This window comes from Anomaloglossus baeobatrachus, chromosome 6 (genome assembly GCF_048569485.1).
Source record: "Anomaloglossus baeobatrachus isolate aAnoBae1 chromosome 6, aAnoBae1.hap1, whole genome shotgun sequence".
NCBI lineage: Eukaryota > Metazoa > Chordata > Amphibia > Anura > Aromobatidae > Anomaloglossus > Anomaloglossus baeobatrachus.
Genome location: NC_134358.1, coordinates 370,561,795 through 370,581,281, shown reverse-complemented (window position 1 = coordinate 370,581,281; position 19,487 = coordinate 370,561,795). Strand labels below are relative to the sequence as shown.

Here is a 19,487-nt window from a genome sequence, read left to right as displayed (position 1 = left end):
ACTGCTAATGGGAGAACACAGAAGTTACCACAATGTCCTTGCCCATTGGACATGATGTTCACATGATAGAGAATATGAGCTGCTCCTTAATCACCATTTACACAACTGTTACAGAATAGACCTGTTTGTTTGCACATGCATTATTTTACACTTATGCACTTAATAAATACTGGCATTAATTATGTGTTACACCTGATCAATAGAAGATGTTTAATGTAACTTTGCTCTGGCTTAGTTTTATGAATGTTTGTTTATATTTGTATTTAGCAGAAAGGCGGCTAAGGTCAGCAAATAGTGGCTAACCCAAATTCATAAAGCGTGCCAATTCTGTTTAACAAACCCAATAAATGAGAAGGCGGCAAAGTTAGGAAAGTATAAAGGGCACATTGCTAGTCACAGCAGAATATGTATACTGTTTGTGTCCGTAAAGCTGGAAAAACTAACCGGCATGAATGGAGAAAAATGCTAAGGGCTCCCTCAAGTTTAAATAGTTGCATTTTACAATATTATGGAACGCTATTTTATGTGACAATGTGCTATGCTGAGATTAGGTTACTGCTATTTACTTTGAGCCTCCCATATAAGATGCTGTTATTAAGCCTTCAGTACTCTTGAGTCAGAGTTTTACTAAAGGTATTTTAAGGTAAAGTCATCCCCAGTTTTATAGGATATTAACTTGGAACTCTTGTATATGTCATGGGTAATGCCAGACTCTGGGTAAATCTAGCTTCTGCATACTAACCATAATGCCCAGGCATTAGTGATTACCATAATTGTAGGATTACGGCTACAGTGCTGAAAGGTTGTGTGTGTGTGTGTGTGTGTGTGTGTGTGTGTGTGTGTAATATAAATTGTAGTCATCCACGTTATTTTGTAAAATCATTATTCTTCAATCTGGGGGACCAGCTTTTTACTATACTATATACACTGCAGTTTATTAGTGGTTTTTACCATTGTCCTATTTAATGTGCATCTTGGTAAGAAAATGAGAAGGACATGGTTTGCCAACAAGGTCATCCCAGGATAGATTGTGATCAGATCGCATGACATTCCCAGAAGATCCCCTAACCAACTTGTCAGCAAAGTAACACCCTATTGTAAGTGATGTGGTGCAGTAATAGCCACAAACAATTTTACCTTATCTCTGATCATGGCATTCTCTTAACCTATACATCTAGGCTGAATGCATCCCATTATTTCACTGGCAACAACTGCAGAATCTCTTTTATGTAATGCATGAGTAGAAGCAAGAGCTAAATATTATAAAAGTTGTATCAATTCTTCTATTGATTACTCTATATTGCATGTAAGATGTCATATGGCACGCTCCCAAGCCCACCACATTATGCACTGCCATCGTGATGTTGTCCATATCCCCAACACTGACCTTTTTTTATTTTTTTTTTACATATTGCTATAGTCCAGTCATTCCCTGCTGTGTTCTTGGACTGTGAAAGTTGTGTCCCTATAAGGCTAACCTCTTTGAATTATAGGCCCACACTTGTTGATAACTGCATATTTTATTCTAAGGCCGGGGCCACACTGGGATTACTGCGATGCTTGCATGACACTCGGCTCGCGCTGGCAGCACAGCAGGAGCAGAGTGTCATGCTAGTGTCCCTGTGACTGAGGTCCGACTGTGCGAGTGGACCTCAGCTGTGGGGGGGCGGGCTGGCACTTAGGAAGGTAGGGCCAGCACGGTGGAGAAGAGGGAGGGATTTCTCTCCTCCATAGCCGGCTATTGCGATTCTTGCCCTACACTCGTGGTACACCGGTGTACCGTGAGTGCAGTAATAATAATAATTAATTATATATAAATTCTTCCCTCTTCCCCCTTCCCCTTTCCCCTTCCCTTGTATGGGTGCCAGAGAAACGAGACTTACATTACAATCGCAGCATGCTGCAATTGTTTTCTCAGTCCAATTAGGGCTGATAAAATAATTGCTCATGTGCACTGACACACAGGCTAAAATTGGTCCGAGTGGAATGCGATGTTTTATGCAACAAAACATTGCATTCCACTCACACCGATTTTCTCGCTGTTTGGCTTAGGCCTAACCGTGACATCAAGCAGAAGTGGGGGAATCATCGGCAGGCGCGGACTTACCACTCTGAGCTTGCAGTGATTGGTGTCGGCAGATTAGAGAGCTAGGTAACAACTACCCAGTATCTAATATACTCTGGTCAGTACATTGCTATGCACTTCTGTGTCATATTGCCAGAGACCAGAATAATAATTTTGGGGCCTGATCTCATAATTTGCATTTTATTTATTTTTTTAAATACTTTTTTTTTTTTTTGATTTGTGGTTTTCGCTGACATCTTATGCCAAATTCATCAAAATATTGCACATATGTTGTTTTTTTTGTGCAAAGCTCAAAATTGTGTTTTTTGTTTTCTTTTGTTTGTGTTTTTTTTTTCTACTTGTTTTGAGGCTAAAAGTCACACATTTCGCAAAAGTGCACCAAAATATCTGTCTCACATTCAAGGTGAAAAATTGAGATTGAGTAGAGGTATGACAAATTTTGCATTTTTAAAATAGTCAACAAATTTCACAAATCTGTTGGCATGGCATGGACTAGGCACGGTCTGGCGTGAGCCAAAGCGCACACCAACAGAGGTTCCACCACAACAAACAAGGGGTATACCGGGCACACTTTAAAAAACGGTGAGCCATAACCCTAGTGAGAAGTAAGATGGACACCTCCTCCATTTACCTGGCACTGTACCCTGCACTCCCAGCCAGTCCCCTTACAGGTTCCTCACCTGTCGCTGAGCAGGAACCTGAAGCCTTGAAAAATCCCTACTGTAGATCCTGGCTAGGGAGTGGGCAGGTGAAGGACGCAAGCCCCACCACTACACTGAAACAACACACCAGGGAAGTAAAACAGACTGCTGCAGTGAGCACCAAAACTGCAGCCACCACAGCAATTTCAATAGAGGGTTTTCAGCAGCTCCTTACACCTCCACGGCTAGTATCTAATGGCAAAGAGAATAACCAGCACCCTCTACTGGTAGCAGAGGGTATATAAAGGGACTGGGAGTGGTCCCAAACCAGAAACACCTGAGGAGTCAGAAGCTGCTGGAAAGCAAACTGAGATTAACCCTATGACTGCCTAAAGAAAATAAGACGTTTAATATTGAGTCGAATGGAAATGACTCTCAAATTTAAGCTCTGTCAAAAGTCTCATATAGCAGAGAGACGACCGTGACATCTGTTTACTACATTTATGTGGCTTTTCCAGATCAGAAACCAAACTGAATCATAAGATAACTGGAAATTTGTCGCAAATCAAAAAGGTACGAAATGAGAGGTTTCCATGCTAAAACAGACCAGCAGACATGCAGGGACAAATTGTGACCTTGGTGTTTTACATTCCATATATATATCCCAACTTTTAACAGATGGAAAGAGGGACATCATGCAGCTAAACAACCATAGTATTCTGCTACTGCTCCTCACATCATCTTAGCAGGAGTTCTCAACAATGTTGCCACAGAATAAACTCCACTTTCAGATAGAAACGTGAGGATGTACAGTTCATAAAAGGTCAGAAATAATGTAAGGCAAAAATAGAGTAAATAGCTGCTCCATCTGAGAACGTGCTGATAAGAGAGGAGCAAGAGATCCCGATAAAGGGGAAAATGTGAGGGGGCTTGTTAGTTCCCATCTGGCCTTCTGGACTCTGCGGCACTATTAGCATATAATGCAACAACCTGGTTCCAGCTCTAGTGTAACCTGCCAATAATGCCAATAAGGGAAATCTAAGTGGACGTATTGAGATTGTGTACATCCAGGTGCCTTCATGTCTTGACCGAAGGCACAATATTTTTTAGAAGATTGTTGACACTTTCAAACTTGTTCTTAGAGCAAATCAAGTGAAGGGCTACAATGTCCTTATAGAAAATTAAGACACAGGGTGGAACACTAGAACCTATCATAATTGATTTATCCAATATCACTAGACCCCATAATGCACAATATACAGACCAGAGAAAATGGGGGTCCACTAGTGAGGCCAAAATGTGGGCAAATAATCACAAGGAGTGAAAACCTCTTATAATAACCACAAAAAGTCTTTATTAATGGAAATTTACAGCCATAAGAGGAAATAATTTTAAATTACATATTAATAACAGTATAATGGGGATCAGGTAAGAAACCGGAAAAAAACGATACCAGTCACACCAAGCAGTCAGAGAATGGGGTAGTACAGCAAAATTAATTATCTCACAAGGCCCAAATAGGTATATGAAGGAGATGAGTAGTAAGCCTGACAAAACCCACACAAATGCTGTAAATAGGGGTGCTGACAGTAAAGATAATATATGTAACTATAATAGGGTTGCACAAATTAGTCACAAAGCATCAAACGGTTAATGCTATGCTTATGCAAAGCAAGCAATAATCAGAAAGGCAAACCCACTCAATTGTCAGCAATCCGAGACACACCAAAGGGGGTTAAAACAGGTTCAGCAGGAGAAGTTATATAATAGAAAGACAGGACCTAAGATAACAGGTACGAATGATGCAACAATGTTAGTGCTCCTCAGTCTCCAGCCCAACACAAAAGGGCAGTATGGAAGAAAAAGTGAGGAGCCCAAATCACTTACCCATTGCACCTGACTGCTCAGCGTGGCGTGGTCCGACGCGCACGTTTCGTGACCTTCCTCGGGGAGCCGCGCTACAGCTGTGCAGTGCAGGGGGGTTTTTAAAACAGCCGCCATAACCTGTGATTGGCGCACGTGGGGCGGGACCACAATAAGCGGTCCACGTCATCGGGCACTCCCAGGGATGACGAGGGTGTGAGTCATGTCGTCACATGACACACCCACGTGACCTGTACGGAGGCCGTCTGAGATGCACATTAGTTGTGGGACCACCGCGCGTGCGCACAGTATAGCGGCCATCTTCTCTACTGGCAAAGAAGAGGGCAACCTTGAGCAGGTGAGATGAAAGAGAAATACAGCCTCAGCATAGATAGAAATAGAAGGCTGACAGAGTCCTATATGACACCGGGGTCCAAGGATACATAATCAATAGAATATTTTATATAAACACAGATATAAACCAGTGCACAGCATTAATGTATAGGAATTCATAAAAGTTCATAGAAAAAGACACCATCAGATGAATACATTAAAAAAATGACAAGATGACAAACGGTAAATAAAAAAATGCAGAAAATACAAAATATTCCACAGATTAGAAGGTACATCTATACTGGGACTTCCAGAATACTTGAAGAACATATTCTCCCATCTTAATGTAGGGGTAACATCATATAGGATATCCGATGTGTAAAATAGCCAGAAAAAGCCCGCTTCAAAGGGTGATCACTCAATATTAATATATATATATATATATATATATATATATATATATATATATATATATATATATATATATATATATATATATGTAGAGAATTTAACATGTATTGCTGAATAAAAACAAGAGAAGAAAAAAATCAGATTTAAAACCAACACTAACACAAATTAAAATAACAGAGACAGCAGCATTACTATCTGATAGTCCAACCAGAGGACAAGGAAATAGTGGAAAAGGGGGTTTCTATATAACGTGTGCACACGTGCAAAAGCACATATAGACACGTATACCCACATTAAATGCAAACAATTATAAGAAAGGGGCGAACGACAATTTCTCATTTAAACCACTTGGCGACATTGTGCCCAAAGTGACAATCCACCTGCATTCCAGGCGTGCCAAGGCTTGTTTAAAATTACCGCCTCTTGAGCCCATGTGGAGTTTGTCAATACCTCTGACACGTAAAGAGGTTGCATTGCAGTTGTGAAATAATTTAAAGTGTCGGGGGATGGTCCTGAGGGAGTCGAGGTCATCCACATCCACTGCAGCAGCTATATCCCTGACATGTTCGCGTACACGGATGCGCAACTGTCTAGATGTTAAACCGACATAGGCTAAGCCACATCCGCATTTAGCCAAATATACCACATAGTCAGTGCTGCAGGAGATGTATTTCCTGATCTCAAACTCCCTCAGACCATCTGCAAACATAAAGGATGTCGCTCTCTCGATGTTTCTGCAGGAGAGGCAAGAACCGCATGGAAAACACCCCCATCTAGGTCTACCCGTATAAAATGGAAGGGTGCTTTTACAAGTGTAGTGGCTGTGAACCAACAAGTCTTTGAGGTTCTCCCCCCTCCTCGCAGTCATCAATGGGCGTTCCGACAGGGCTCTTCTAAGAGTTGGTTCAGTGGTCAAGATGGGCCAATGCTTAGTTAGAATGCGCCTAATGTCCTCCCACTGGTTATTGAATGTAGAGATAAACCTGATAGCAGGTTTGGTGGTACTGTTTTTTTTCTGGTTGCTGAAAGAAGATCAGTTCTGGGTGTGGCCCTGGCCCTTATTTCACAACTGCAATGCAACCTCTTTACGTGTCAGAGGTATTGCCAAACTCCACATGGGCTCCAGAGGCGGTAATTTTAAACAAGCCTTGGCACGCCTGGAATGCAGGTGGATTGTCACTTTGGGCACAATGTCGCCAAGTGGTTTAAATGAGAAATTGTCGTTCGCCCCTTTCTTATAATTGTTTGCATTTAATGTGGGTATACGTGTCTATATGTGCTTTTGCACGTGTGCACACGTTATATAGAAACCCCCTTTTCCACTATTTCCTTGTCCTCTGGTTGGACTATAAGATAGTAATGCTGCTGTCTCTGTTATTTTAATTTGTGTTCGTGTTGGTTTTAAATCTGATTTTTTTCTTCTCTTGTTTTTATTCAGCAATACATGTTAAATTCTCTACATATATACATATATATATATATATATATATATATATATAATATATATATGAGTGGTCACCCTTTGAAGCGGGCTTTTTCTGGCTATTTTACACATCGGATATCCTATATGATGTTACCCCTACATTAAAATGGGAGAATATGTTCTTCAAGTATTCTGGAAGTCCCAGTATAGATGTACCTTCTAATCTGTGGAATATTTTGTATTTTCTGCATTTTTTTATTTACCGTTTGTCATCTTGTCATTTTTTTAATGTATTCATCTGATGGTGTCTTTTTCTATGAACTTTTATGAATTCCTATACATTAATGCTGTGCACTGGTTTATATCTGTGTTTATATAAAATATTCTATTGATTATGTATCCTTGGACCCCGGTGTCATATAGGACTCTGTCAGCCTTCAATTTCTATCTATGCTGAGGCTGTATTTCTCTTTCATCTCACCTGCTCAGGGTTGCCCTCTTCTTTGCCAGTAGAGAAGATGGCCGCTATACTGTGCGCACGCGCGGTGGTCCCACAACTAATGTGCATCTCAGACGGCCTCCGTACAGGTCACGTGGGTGTGTCATGTGACGACATGACTCACACCCTCGTCATCCCTGGGAGTGCCCGATGACGTGGACCGCTTATTGTGGTCCCGCCCCACGTGCGCCAATCACAGGTTATGGCGGCTGTTTTAAAAACCCCCCTGCACTGCACAGCTGTAGCGCAGCTCCCCGAGGAAGGTCACGAAACGTGCGCGTCGGAGCACGCCATGCTGAGCAGTCAGGTGCAGTGGGTAAGTGATTTGGGCTCCTCACTTTTTCTTCCATACTGCCCTTTTGTGTTGGGCTGGAGACTGAGGAGCACTAACATTGTTGCATCATTCGTACCTGTTATCTTAGGTCCTGTCTTTCTATTAAATAACTTCTCCTGCTGAACCTGTTTTAACCCCCTTTGGTGTGTCTCGGATTGCTGACAATTGAGTGGGTTTGCCTTTCTGATTATTGCTTGCTTTGCATAAGCATAGCATTAACCGTTTGATGCTTTGTGACTAATTTGTGCAACCCTATTATATTTACATATATTTTCTTTACTGTCAGCACCCCTATTTACAGCATTTGTGTGGGTTTTGTCAGGCTTACTACTCATCTCCTTCATATACCTATTTGGGCATTGTGAGAATTCATTTTGCTCTACTACCCCATTCTCTGACTGCTTGGTGTGACTGGTATCGTTTTTTCCGGTTTCTTACCTGATCCCCATTATACTGTTATTAATATGTAATTTAAATTATTTCCTCTTATGGCTGTAAATTTCCATGAATAAAGACTTTTTGTGGTTATTATAAGAGGTTTTCACTCCTTGTGATTATTTGGCCTCACTAGTGGACCCCCATTTTCTCTGGTCTGTATAATGTCCTTTTAGAGTAACTTTCAAATAAACTATTATTCAGAAAAGGTAGGTTACTTTAACAACATGAGCTGTAATAAATTTGTGTTTTTAATGTAGTGTAAGTCAATAAGATTGATACTCTACTGGCATGCCTATGTTGCTTCATTTGTCACTAATATCCTATGCACTGGTTAAAAGCCTGCGTCCAAGGTGGCGCTGTGATATTGATTTGCTTTGTACATTGATCATTTTTAAAGCTCAGGCAGATAAGTTTATGTTGTATTTATATATTTACATGCATGTTTGTTGTTTGTTTGTTTTTTCTATTTTTTTTTTGTATTGATAGGCAATTTCAGCAGATCCGATGAGGACATGCTTCCTGACAGCACTGACACTCTAGCACCATCTAACACACAGAGAATGTTGTATAGTAATCCTCAGACCAAAATAGAAATCATCAGGAAGGAACAAGCCAAAAATACTCAGCGATATAAAGTAGACTATGATCCACAAAGCACAGACACCTTAAATTACTTTACTGAATCCAAACAGGATATGGAATACGTAAGTATATGATTTAAGTGTTCTTTTGACTTCGTAGAGGAAATTTGAATAATTAAACTTTTATAATATTTAAAGGGAATCTGTGACCAGGTTTTTTGCTAGTCCAAGAGCACCATAATCTAGAGACAGATCCTGATTCTAGCAATGTGTCACTTACTGGGATGCTTAGTTTAGTTTTAATAAAATCATTGTTTTATCAGCAGGATATTCTCACTAGAGGGGTTACTTGGTGTGCTGCCAGGTAGTCCAACCAAGTGGCCAGCACTGATTTGCACCTTTTCACCTATTCACAGAAAGCTGCCAATCAGTGGTATTGGCAGGGCTATACAGAGTTCAGCATTTGGAGAACTGCTAGATGTGCAGCAGATAAATCCATTTTTTATAATAACTGTAGCAGCCAGTAAAGCAAGTGGCACATTGCTGGAATCTTAATCTAGCCCACACTTTTCCTGGCAGATGATGGCTGTGATATTTGGCTATTCATCTGCCTCTAATAGCTGCGGGCAGAGCTCCACTTGCAGCTGTTAACCTGTTAAATGCCTGTTAATCTGTGGTGGCAGCAATTAATGTATCCTGGTAGGGGTCGAGTCGATCTAGGCACACCTGTGACACCGCGGGTCTGTTGAAGATACCCATGCCTGTCATGATGATACTCTTGGGAAAGCTGACCTGTAGCTAGCGTTCATGGAAGACCATGACATTTCCATTCATGGCAATACTGTAATATTGCTCTGTATAGTAAAAGCGATCGAATGATTGCAGGTTCAAGGCCCCAAAGGGGACTAACAAATATACAGGTGCATCCTAATAAATTAGACTATCATCAAAACGTTTTTCAGTAATTCAATACAAAAATAGAAATGCATATATTGTCACTACACACAGTGATGTATTCCAAGTGTTTATTTCTGTTAATGTTGATGATTATGGCTTACAGCCAATGAAAACCCAAAAGTCATTATCTCAGAAAATTAGAATAATCAACACAAAAATCCTGCAAAGGCTTCCCAAGTGTTTAAAATGGTCCCCTACTCTGGTTTAGTAGGCTACACAATCATGGGGAAGACTGCTGACTTGACAGATGTACAGAAGGCAGTGATTGACAAACTCCACAAGGAGGGTAAGCCACAAAAGGTCATTGCTAAAGAAGCTGGCTGTTCAGAAGGCTGTATCCAAGCATATTAATAGAAAGTCAAGTTGAGTGGAAGAAAAAGTGTGGTAGAAAAAGATGCACAAGCAACTGGGATAACCGCAGCCTTGATAGGATTAAGAATAGGCCATTCCAAAATTTGGAGGAGATTCACAAGGAGTAGACTGCTGCTGGAGTCAGTGCTTGAAGAGCCACCACACACAGACGTATCCAGAGCATGGGTTACAAGTGTTGCATTCCTTATGTCAAGCCACTCGTGACTTGGCACCTGTCCACGCTGCCAAAAGTACCAATACCTGGTTTAATAACCACAGTATCACTGTGCTTGATTGGCCAGCAAACTCACCTGACCTAAACCCCATACAGAATCTATTGGGTATTGTCAAGAGGAAGATGAGACACCAGACCCAACAATGCAGATGAGCTGAAGGCTGCTATCAATAACACCTCAGCAGTGCCACAAGCTGATCCCCTCCATGCCACGCTGCATTGATGCAGTAATTTTTGCAAAAGGAGTGCATGTACTGTACAGACTTTTCAGTAGGCGCCAACATTTCTGAGTGTAAAATAATTTTTTCAGTTGGTCTTATATAATCTAATTTTCTGACATGACTTTTTGGTTTTCATTGGCTGTAAGCCATAATCATCAACATTAACAGAAATAAACATGTGAAATAGATCACTCTGTGTGTAATGACTCTATATAACTTGTGTTTCCCTTTTTGTATTGAATTACTGAAATAAATTTTAATTTTGATGATTTTCTAATTTATTGCGATGCACTTCTACAGTTAAAAATGAATATTTTAAATATACAAAGCTCAAATCACCACCCTTTTCCAAATTTAAAAAAAAAAAAAAAACAAAAAGAAAAAAATGACAGGTAATCAAAATATTGTATGTACCGCAATATTATATCAATAAAAATATTGTCTCAGGAGCCAAGCCTCCAGACACTGCTCTGTATCCCAAAACTGAAAACGTCACGGCTCTCGGAAAGTCGTGACGCAAGTTGTGTGGTTTTTTTTTTTTTATGCTTAACTCAAATAAAACTGTACATGTTTGTTATCAACATATTCATACTAATTTGGAGAATCCTACTGCAATTACTTTTTTGCCACACTTGGAATTTTTTCTAGATTACCATATCATATGATAAAATGAATGGTGTTATTGGAGAGAAAAACTTATCCTGAAAAAAACAAGCCCTCACATGGCTATATATACAGTATTTTTAGAGAAAAAAAAAAGTTATGGCTCTTAGAATAAGGGAGAAAAAAAATGAGAGAGCAAAGAGGAAAAATCGCCAGGCTCTTTTAAGGGGTTAATTTCTATTTTGCATTTAATATACGTTTTAATTGTTGTGTTTTGATCTCAGTTTCATAGATGTTGCAATATTCATATTTTTTAAATTATTTTTGACCAATGGGTGATTTGAACTTATTTTCTGTGTTTTTTTTTTTTTTTTTTTTGTTTTGTTTTTTTTTTACAAAATTTTGTAATTTTTACTTCATTTTTTTTTTTAAATACCCCCAAGACTTGAACCTACGATTGTTTGCTCATACTATTTACTGCAGTACCACAGTATTGCCACATTCAGTGTAACTGACAGTCTCCTTTGAAACATACTCTGAGACTGTGCTTTAAAGGGGGGCAACTTTGGCAGCTACGGGGTCTTCAGCCGGCTCACTGCTACCATGGTAAATTGGTAAATCAGAATCCGAAGGCTTTATATGACTAAATAACAATCTGAGCAAGCATCTGTTGTTAAAGGCAGATGCCTGTCTTTTACAGCCTGCGGCACCAGTATATAAAAAGGAGAGTAAGACCTCGCATCACCTTGCACAGGTGCTCAGGAGAAAAAGCAATACAGAAAGGAATAACTCCGGCACACTGTATGTTTCCCAAAGAGAAAAAGATGGACACAAGAAAGTTGATTTCAAATCCTTTTTCTTTTATTCGATGTGAAAAAGTGCTGTACAAAACAAATGGTCCGCCAGGAACAACGTTTCGGCCAAGAGGCCTTACTCAGGTCGGACAGACTGGATGTAGTGTTATATAAAATAAAACAAAACAAAAGGAAATCCATCAATATGAATATACGGATAATGTTTACATAATACCATAATACAGTACAAAATGCATAAGTGAATCCTGAGGAGGGAACAGCAGAGAATCTTGATGTTGTGATCCTATGATTTTCTGCTGTTCCCTCCTCAGTATTATGTCAACATTATCCGTATATTCATATTGATGGATTTCCTTTTTGTTTTGTTTTATTGTATATAACACTACATCCAGTCTGTCCGACCTGAGGAAGGCCTCTTGGCCGAAACGTTGTTCCTGGCGGACCATTTGTTTTGTACAGCACTTTTTCACTTTTTCACATTGAATAAAAGAAAAAGGATTTGAAATCAACTTTCTTGTGTCCATCTTTTTCTCTTTGGGAAACATACAGTGTGCCGGAGTTATTCCTTTCTGTTCAGCCCAGTATATAGCTATCTCCTGTCTCAGCTCTATACACCCCTCATGCAACCCTGTGACAAATGTATGTCCTAGGTCAGTCATGGCGAACCTTTTACAGGCCGAGTGCCCAAACTGTAGCCCTAAACCCAATTTTTTTTCCGAAGTGCCAACCAATCCTATTATGTAAATAATTGATTGTAACCTTACCTTTGCAGTCTTCTCTTCAGCAGGGGGCATCACGCTCATGCATGCTTACCACACATTGATGCTGAGCCCCTGCCCTTTCCAGACACAGCAGTTGATCTTTCTGGAAAAAATTGCAGCATATTAGACAGAGATTTTCGCATGGAATGCAATCAGATGTCACCCTGTAATCCCAGTCTACATTTCAAAGTTTGAACATCTTGAAATCCCATAAAGACGTACGAGTTGCTCCCCTCCCCTTTCATTCTGTAGTTATGTCACCCTTCCTGGGCCACTTCCTGGTAATCATGTCCCCCATCCTGATATATATTTACTACATTCTGGTATATTTGTCCCCATCATGGCCCCATCCTGGTAAATGTCCTCCATCCTGGTAAATGTACCCCATTCTGGCATGTTCCCCCATGCTGGTAAATGTACCACATCCTGACATATTGCCCATCCTTGTAAATGTTCCCCCATCCCGGCATGTACCCCCATCCAGGTAAATGTCCCCCTTCCTAGCATGTTCCCATTTCTGGTAAATGTACCCTATCGTGGCATGTTTCCTCCATCCTGGCATGCATGTTTTCCCCATCCTGGCATGCATGTTTTCCCCATCCTGGCATGCATGTTTCCGCTATTCTGGCATGCATGTTTCCTCCATCCTGGCATGCATTGTTCCCCATCCTGGCATGCATGTCCCCCTCCCCCTATGCTGGCATGTGTGTTCCCCCCCCATGCTGGCATGTGAATTCTCCCACCCCCACCCCATGCTGGCATGTGTTCTCCCCCACCCCATGCTGGTGCTGGCACTGCCCCCCCCCCCCCCCATCCCCACCTTGGCACAGCCGCACACAAGTTATTAAAAAAAAAAAAAAAAGCAACACACAACTTACTTTCCTGCACTCGCTCCCCCGCTGCGCGCCGCTGGGTCCTCAGTTCCCATGTGACCAGAAGACCTCATTACGCCAGCGCCGCTCGCTGACGCTCCTCCGTCTCCTAGGCAACACACCTGCAGCCTGGGAGAGGAGGAGTGTCAGAGCAAGGAGAAATGTCTCCTCCGCTCCAATACAGCTTTGATCTGCCGGCGCGACTGCACCAGCAGATCAATGCGGCAGGATCAGGCGATAGCACGCGTGCCAGCAGAATGGGCTCTGCGTGCCCCTGGTGGCACGCGTGCCATAGGTTCGCCATCCCTGTCCTAGGTTATTAAGGGGTTTTCATACCTGAACCACATTCAGTGAACAAAAGCAATATCTGTTCGGAATAAGCTGCATGTCCTCAGTGTTTCCCGAACTCCAGTCCTCCTGACACCCACCAGGTCTTGTCTTCAGGATTTCCTTAGTATTACACAGGTAATGGAACCTGTGGAAATTTCTGATGCCTTGATAATGATTCCATCATCATCAATACTAAGGAAATCCTGAAGACCTGACCTGTTAGGGGCCGTGCGGACTGGAGTCTGGGAAATGCTGCTCTATATTACAACTATAAAGGACAATTAAACATTAAATCACTAGGTTATTGTAAAAAAAAAAAAAGGTTTTTTTGTTCCATACATTATACTAAAATTTAAAACAAAATTACCAAATAAGCAAAAAAATGTCATCAGCAGAGGGCAGGACATAAAATAGAATGTAGTGGAAGTAACGGCCGGCAAAGAATGCCAGTGTAGGTAATAGGAGCACCGACCTCTCATAATGTATGTAGACAAGGAAATAGCCAGAGAAAAATTGCCTAGATACTGCTAATATATGATGCACTACAACATATAATCTATACAAAACCGACAAGTAATATAGCTACTATAATAAATGATGTATCTCATAGGAATATAGTATAAAAGAGAAGTACTAGAAAACACTAAAAGCTGCAGAAATGCTAAATAATTGAGGATTGCCTTAGCAAAACACAAGCATATGCACAATATCCTGAGCTTAGCGATGGCACCAGTCCCCAATGTGCGTGTCAACAGTCTAAAAGCCGCTTTACATGCTATGACATCGCTAAAGCGATGTCGTTGGGGTCACGGAATTTGTGGCGCACATCCGGCCTAGTTAGCGATGTCGTTGCGTGTGACACCTATGAGCGATTTTTGAATCGTCGCAAATACGCTAATTGGTGACATGCCCCTCTATTCCCAATTATCGTTGCTGCTGCAGGTACGATGTTCGTCGTTCCTGCGGCAGCACACATTGCTATGTGTGACACCACAGGAACGAGGAACCTCACCTTACCTGCGGCCGCCGGCAATAAGGAAGGAAGGAGGTGGGCGGGATGTTCGTCCCGCTCATCTCCGCCCCTCCGCTTTGATTGGGCGGCCGCTTAGTGAGATTGCTGTGACGCCGGCCTTAGAAAGGAGGCGGTTCGCCAGTCACAGCGACGTTACTAGGCAGGTAAGTAGTGTGACGGGTCCGCGCGATTTTGTGCGCCACGGGCAGCGATTTGCCCGTGATGCACAAACGATGTGGCCGGGTACGCATGCTAGCGATCTCGCTAGCAAGATCTCAGCGTGTAAAGCGGCCTTTAGTCAGCTTTATTTCATAGGAAATGTTTGACTAGTTACTTGTAACAATTAGGGTAAACACTACTTTTTTTTTTTTTTTTTTCTGTATAATGAAGACGTAAACAGTTATTATAGTTAGTAGTACATTGTCTTTAGCCTTGCACTTCTCTACCATCCTATTAGATGAAGACTAGCATTGGAAGGACCTGCAAAGACCTGATATCAACCAGGTTTAAAAAAAAAACTGTCCCCATATTTGTCTATTTCTACCCCAATATATATTTATCTACCCTAATCCGGCGCTTTAAAATGGTGGTAAAAATGGATAGGGGGATTAGAGCAAATGCATTATACTTACCAGTCTCCCGCACAGCTGTAAGGCTATGTGCCCACAGGATTCTGTACCCTTGGATTTTGCTGCGGAAAACCTGCGGATTTATCTGGATTTTCTAGATAAATCCACAGGTTTTAGCAAGTACAGACACCCCCCCCCATGTTATCCTATGGGACATGGGGAGTGTCTGTTTCCATGCTAAGGTATGTGCGGCTGTGGAATATGCTGCGGATGTCCCGCAGCCGCACAGAATTGCATGTCAATTATTCCTGCGGAAATACCTGTGGAATTCCCGGCCCTCCACTATGGAGATAGAGGCCGGGACTTCCACAGGTAAGTCACATGAATGTCCGCAGGCTTACCACAGATATTTCGCTGGAATTCCGGGGAGCTGCTGCGGGAAACCTGCCGACGTACCTGCGGATATATCCACGGGTACAGAGTCCCGTGGGCACATAGCCTTATGCTACTTCCAGAGACTCTTATTAACCTCATGCATATGCACTGCTTCCCTCACCCACCAGTAGATTGGTTGCAGTCAGACCGCACCCCCACCCTATGTAACAGCGTGTCTGACTGCTTGCAATTACAGACACTGTGTGTGCACATATCAAAGTGTAAAAATAAATAAAATATTTGGCATATGTTCCCTCCATATTATGATACCCAGCACAGATAAAAAAAGCATACGGCTATAGACTGCAGCGCCAAGCCGTGTGCTTATCTTGCCTGTGTATCAAAAGAGAGACCCTATGAGACTTAATTTTTTTTTTTTTAATTATTTACATTTTCAATTCGAAAAACCGGCGTGCGCCAACTTCCCCGCCCCTGATAGTCCGCCATGATAAAGCCGACAACTGAGGGCTGGTATTTGTAGGCTGGGGAGGCCCTTAGTTATTGCCACCCCCCCCCCCAGTCTAAAAATAGCAGATTGCAGCCACGCAGAATTGTTGCATCCATGAGATGTCACAATCCCGGAACTTTACCTGGCTCATCCGGATTGCCCTGGTGCAGTGGCAATCTGAGTAATAAGGGGTTAATAACAGCTCTCAGCTGCCACTAAGCCCTATGTTAGTAATGAGGCGTCTATGAGTCAGGGTAATGAGTTAATAACAGCTTACAGTTGCCACTAAGCCCCAGTTTAGTAATGAAGATCTAGGAGACCCCACCCCATTGTTATCTGTTAGTGTAAAGAAGTAAACACAAACACACACGAAAAAAAATCCTTTATTTGAAAGAAAATACAAACAAAAACCCTTTTTTCACTCCTTTATTAACCCCCAAAACACCCAGTTCTGACTTAATCCACACAAGGTCCCATGATGATTCCAGCTCTCCTATATACTGAAGGCACAGTGCATGGGCAGAGAACATGTCCACACTCTGTGGGCTTCAGGGAAAGAATGAATGAGCCGCAGCGATTTAGTTCATTTGCAGTCACAGGCAGCTAGTGGTTCTCACAATACCTTAGCTTTGACCACAGGTAAATTGACCTCAGATGACCTCATTAAGCTCAGCAACCTCAGGTGAGACCTCAGACCTGCATCTCCTGGCAGAAAACTGCATTTTAATTTTTTTGTTTTTTTTGCCAAGAGATGCAAATTTGATGTTGACATTCATACACCATATGTCCCAACAGTTGGTAACTTCAAGAAACCTAAAGGCTCCTTTAAGGATTCCGGGCCTCACAGTTGCCACAATGCAGTTTTGATGCCTCTTTTTGCCAGGAGCTTCACATTTGATACTGAAATTTATACACTATATTCCTGCACCTAATCTGTATATTCTGGCAAAAAAATGTATCAAAACACGATGCAGTTTTGTTATGATAGTGATGCAAATATATATATATAAATATGTTGCAGGGTTGGTACTTCATGGTACGCCGGAACTGGGTGTTTTGGGGGTTAATGAAGGGGAGAAAGAGGGGATGTGTGGGGTTTGTTTTTTTTTTTATCTAAAGGATTTTTTTGGTGGTTGGTTATATTATATTTTTTTTTTTTTTTTTTTTTCCACTTACAGATTAGGAATGGGAGGTCTCAGACTCCTCCCATTATTAATCTAGGGCTTGGTGGCAGCGGTGAGCTGTCATTAACCCCTTATTACCCCGATTTGTCACACTCACTCACCAGCTGTAAGCTGCTATTTTAGGCTGGGGGGATTAATAACCATGGGCCTCTCCAGCCTGAGAATACCAGCCCCCAGCTGGGTATCAAAATTGGGAGGGACTGCACACCGTTTTTTAAAATGATTGTTTTCTTTTTTTTTTAAAGCCGCATAGGGTTCCTCTTATTTTGATACACAGCCAAGATAAGTACACGGTTGGGGGTTGCAGCCTGTAGCTGTATGCTTTTATCTGTGCTGACTATCATAATATGAGGGGACGCTATGCCAATTTTTATTTATTTTACACCAACATACATATACAGACAGCATGTATTATTGCAAGCAGTCAGACAACTGTTACGTCCCCACTGGAGTCCGCTTCTACTTCGATCACTAGGCAACGCCGTATTCCTGCCGTAGATGGTGCTGGTGATGGTGATGGGAGAAGAGTCTATGCCAGCTGCGCTGGTGGGCGCAGGCTCCGCTCATCCACTGGGCTGGGTTTCCTTGGGATATGCAGTACCACTGGCTAACTGTAGGTGGCGTGTCTTCCAGCTGAAGTTACCATCATTCAGCTACAACCAATGGGAAGACATCACACCCTTCTTATTCCCCCTCCTGTCTGCTTACCACTGCCAGAGAGAGTTCTGTATTCCTGGTTCCTGTCCCGCCCTGTTCTATTTAGTGATTCTGGTGTTCTGACTTCTGCTTGTTTTCGGACTACCCTCCTGCCTGCTGTTTATGTACCTCGCTGCCCGATCCGGATTTGACCTCTTTGTTTTCTGATTACGTCCTTCCCTGCCGATTCTGTCCCTGTTTTACATTTCCTGGTTTGACCCTGCCTGATTACTACTCTCATCGAACTGCAGCCTTCACAGATGGTGATTTCCAGGGCCCTGTGTAATTCCAAATCCCAGTATAGGGGTGAAAGGGTTTCAGGTTTCTAGGGGTCCTGCTTGGTGAGTGGCTTCCCTCTAGCCTGTCCATTACAGCCCGTCTGAGTCTGTGGATCCAAGCGGGCATTAAAACAACGCTGTCACACAGGTTGGAGTTGGTGTCTGACTGCAACCAATCAGACGCTGGGATTGTCGGTGGGCAGGGAAAGCGGTGCGTATTTATGAAGGATAATGTTATAGCCGTGCAGGAGACTGGTGAGTATAACATGCCTGCTTTTCCTTTTTATTTTGCCTTTATTTTATTTTTTTTTTTTAATTACCCGAGTTGCCGTTTCTGGATAGTTACCTGGAGCTCCCTGAGAACTCCAGGCTTGGGTTTTATGCATGGGTACTTTTGAACCCATGCGGATTCGGACTATCAGTCCGGGTCCGCCCATCACTAGTGATGACACGTTGTAAGGTCTGGATCTTCGTGTGAAGTAAGCATGAAACATTCATAAAAGTTTTTTTTTTTTTTTGTTTTTGTTTTTTGTAAGCTAAAAGCTAACTCCATGGTTTTGTTTTAAAAAAAACAAAACAAAACAGTAATAAGGTGTAAGAAAAAAAATCTTAAGCTCCAACAGCACATTTCTAGGCACACTTATTCTCAGGGATTTATCAAGCCCTGCATGGGCTGCGTGTACCAGCCATTTTATTAATCCATACTCCATATTGTCTTCACAGGGTCCATGTAGAAGAGAAATGGAAAGCATATTAAATCATTTAAAGATAATGAACGTCTTGAGTCCTAGAGGATTTCATATTCCAAACTGTGATAAGAAAGGATTTTACAAGAAAAAACAAGTAAGTTACAGAACAGGAATGAGGAGAGTCTGATCCTTTTTTTTTTTTTTTTTTTTTATTTTGTCATTCTAAATGTAATAAAGCATTTATGAAGCAAAGTCTGATAACACCTCATCATTCATTTCTGGCACGAATGTTAAAACTAATCTTTATTCAAAAAAGGCATGTATAAAGAACCAGGAGGCTAAATGTTGTGTTCACCATAGGACAGTGACAGTTCTGAAAATTATAACTAGCAGTTTGCCAGTCCCTCGTAGGACCGGAGTGT

The 19,487-nt window shown here is 41.8% G+C and overlaps 1 protein-coding gene across 1 annotated transcript in view; it reads left to right on the top strand.

Annotated features, from left to right (window-relative positions):
* IGFBP3 (insulin like growth factor binding protein 3) overlaps nucleotides 1–19,487 on the top strand; it is a 64,822-nt gene that overhangs the window by 30,176 nt on the left and 15,159 nt on the right. Inside the window, exons 3-4 of the mRNA XM_075316566.1 lie at nucleotides 8,515–8,732; nucleotides 19,100–19,219. Coding sequence (XP_075172681.1) covers nucleotides 8,515–8,732; nucleotides 19,100–19,219 — 338 coding nt within the window. The remainder of the gene's footprint in view (nucleotides 1–8,514; nucleotides 8,733–19,099; nucleotides 19,220–19,487) is intronic.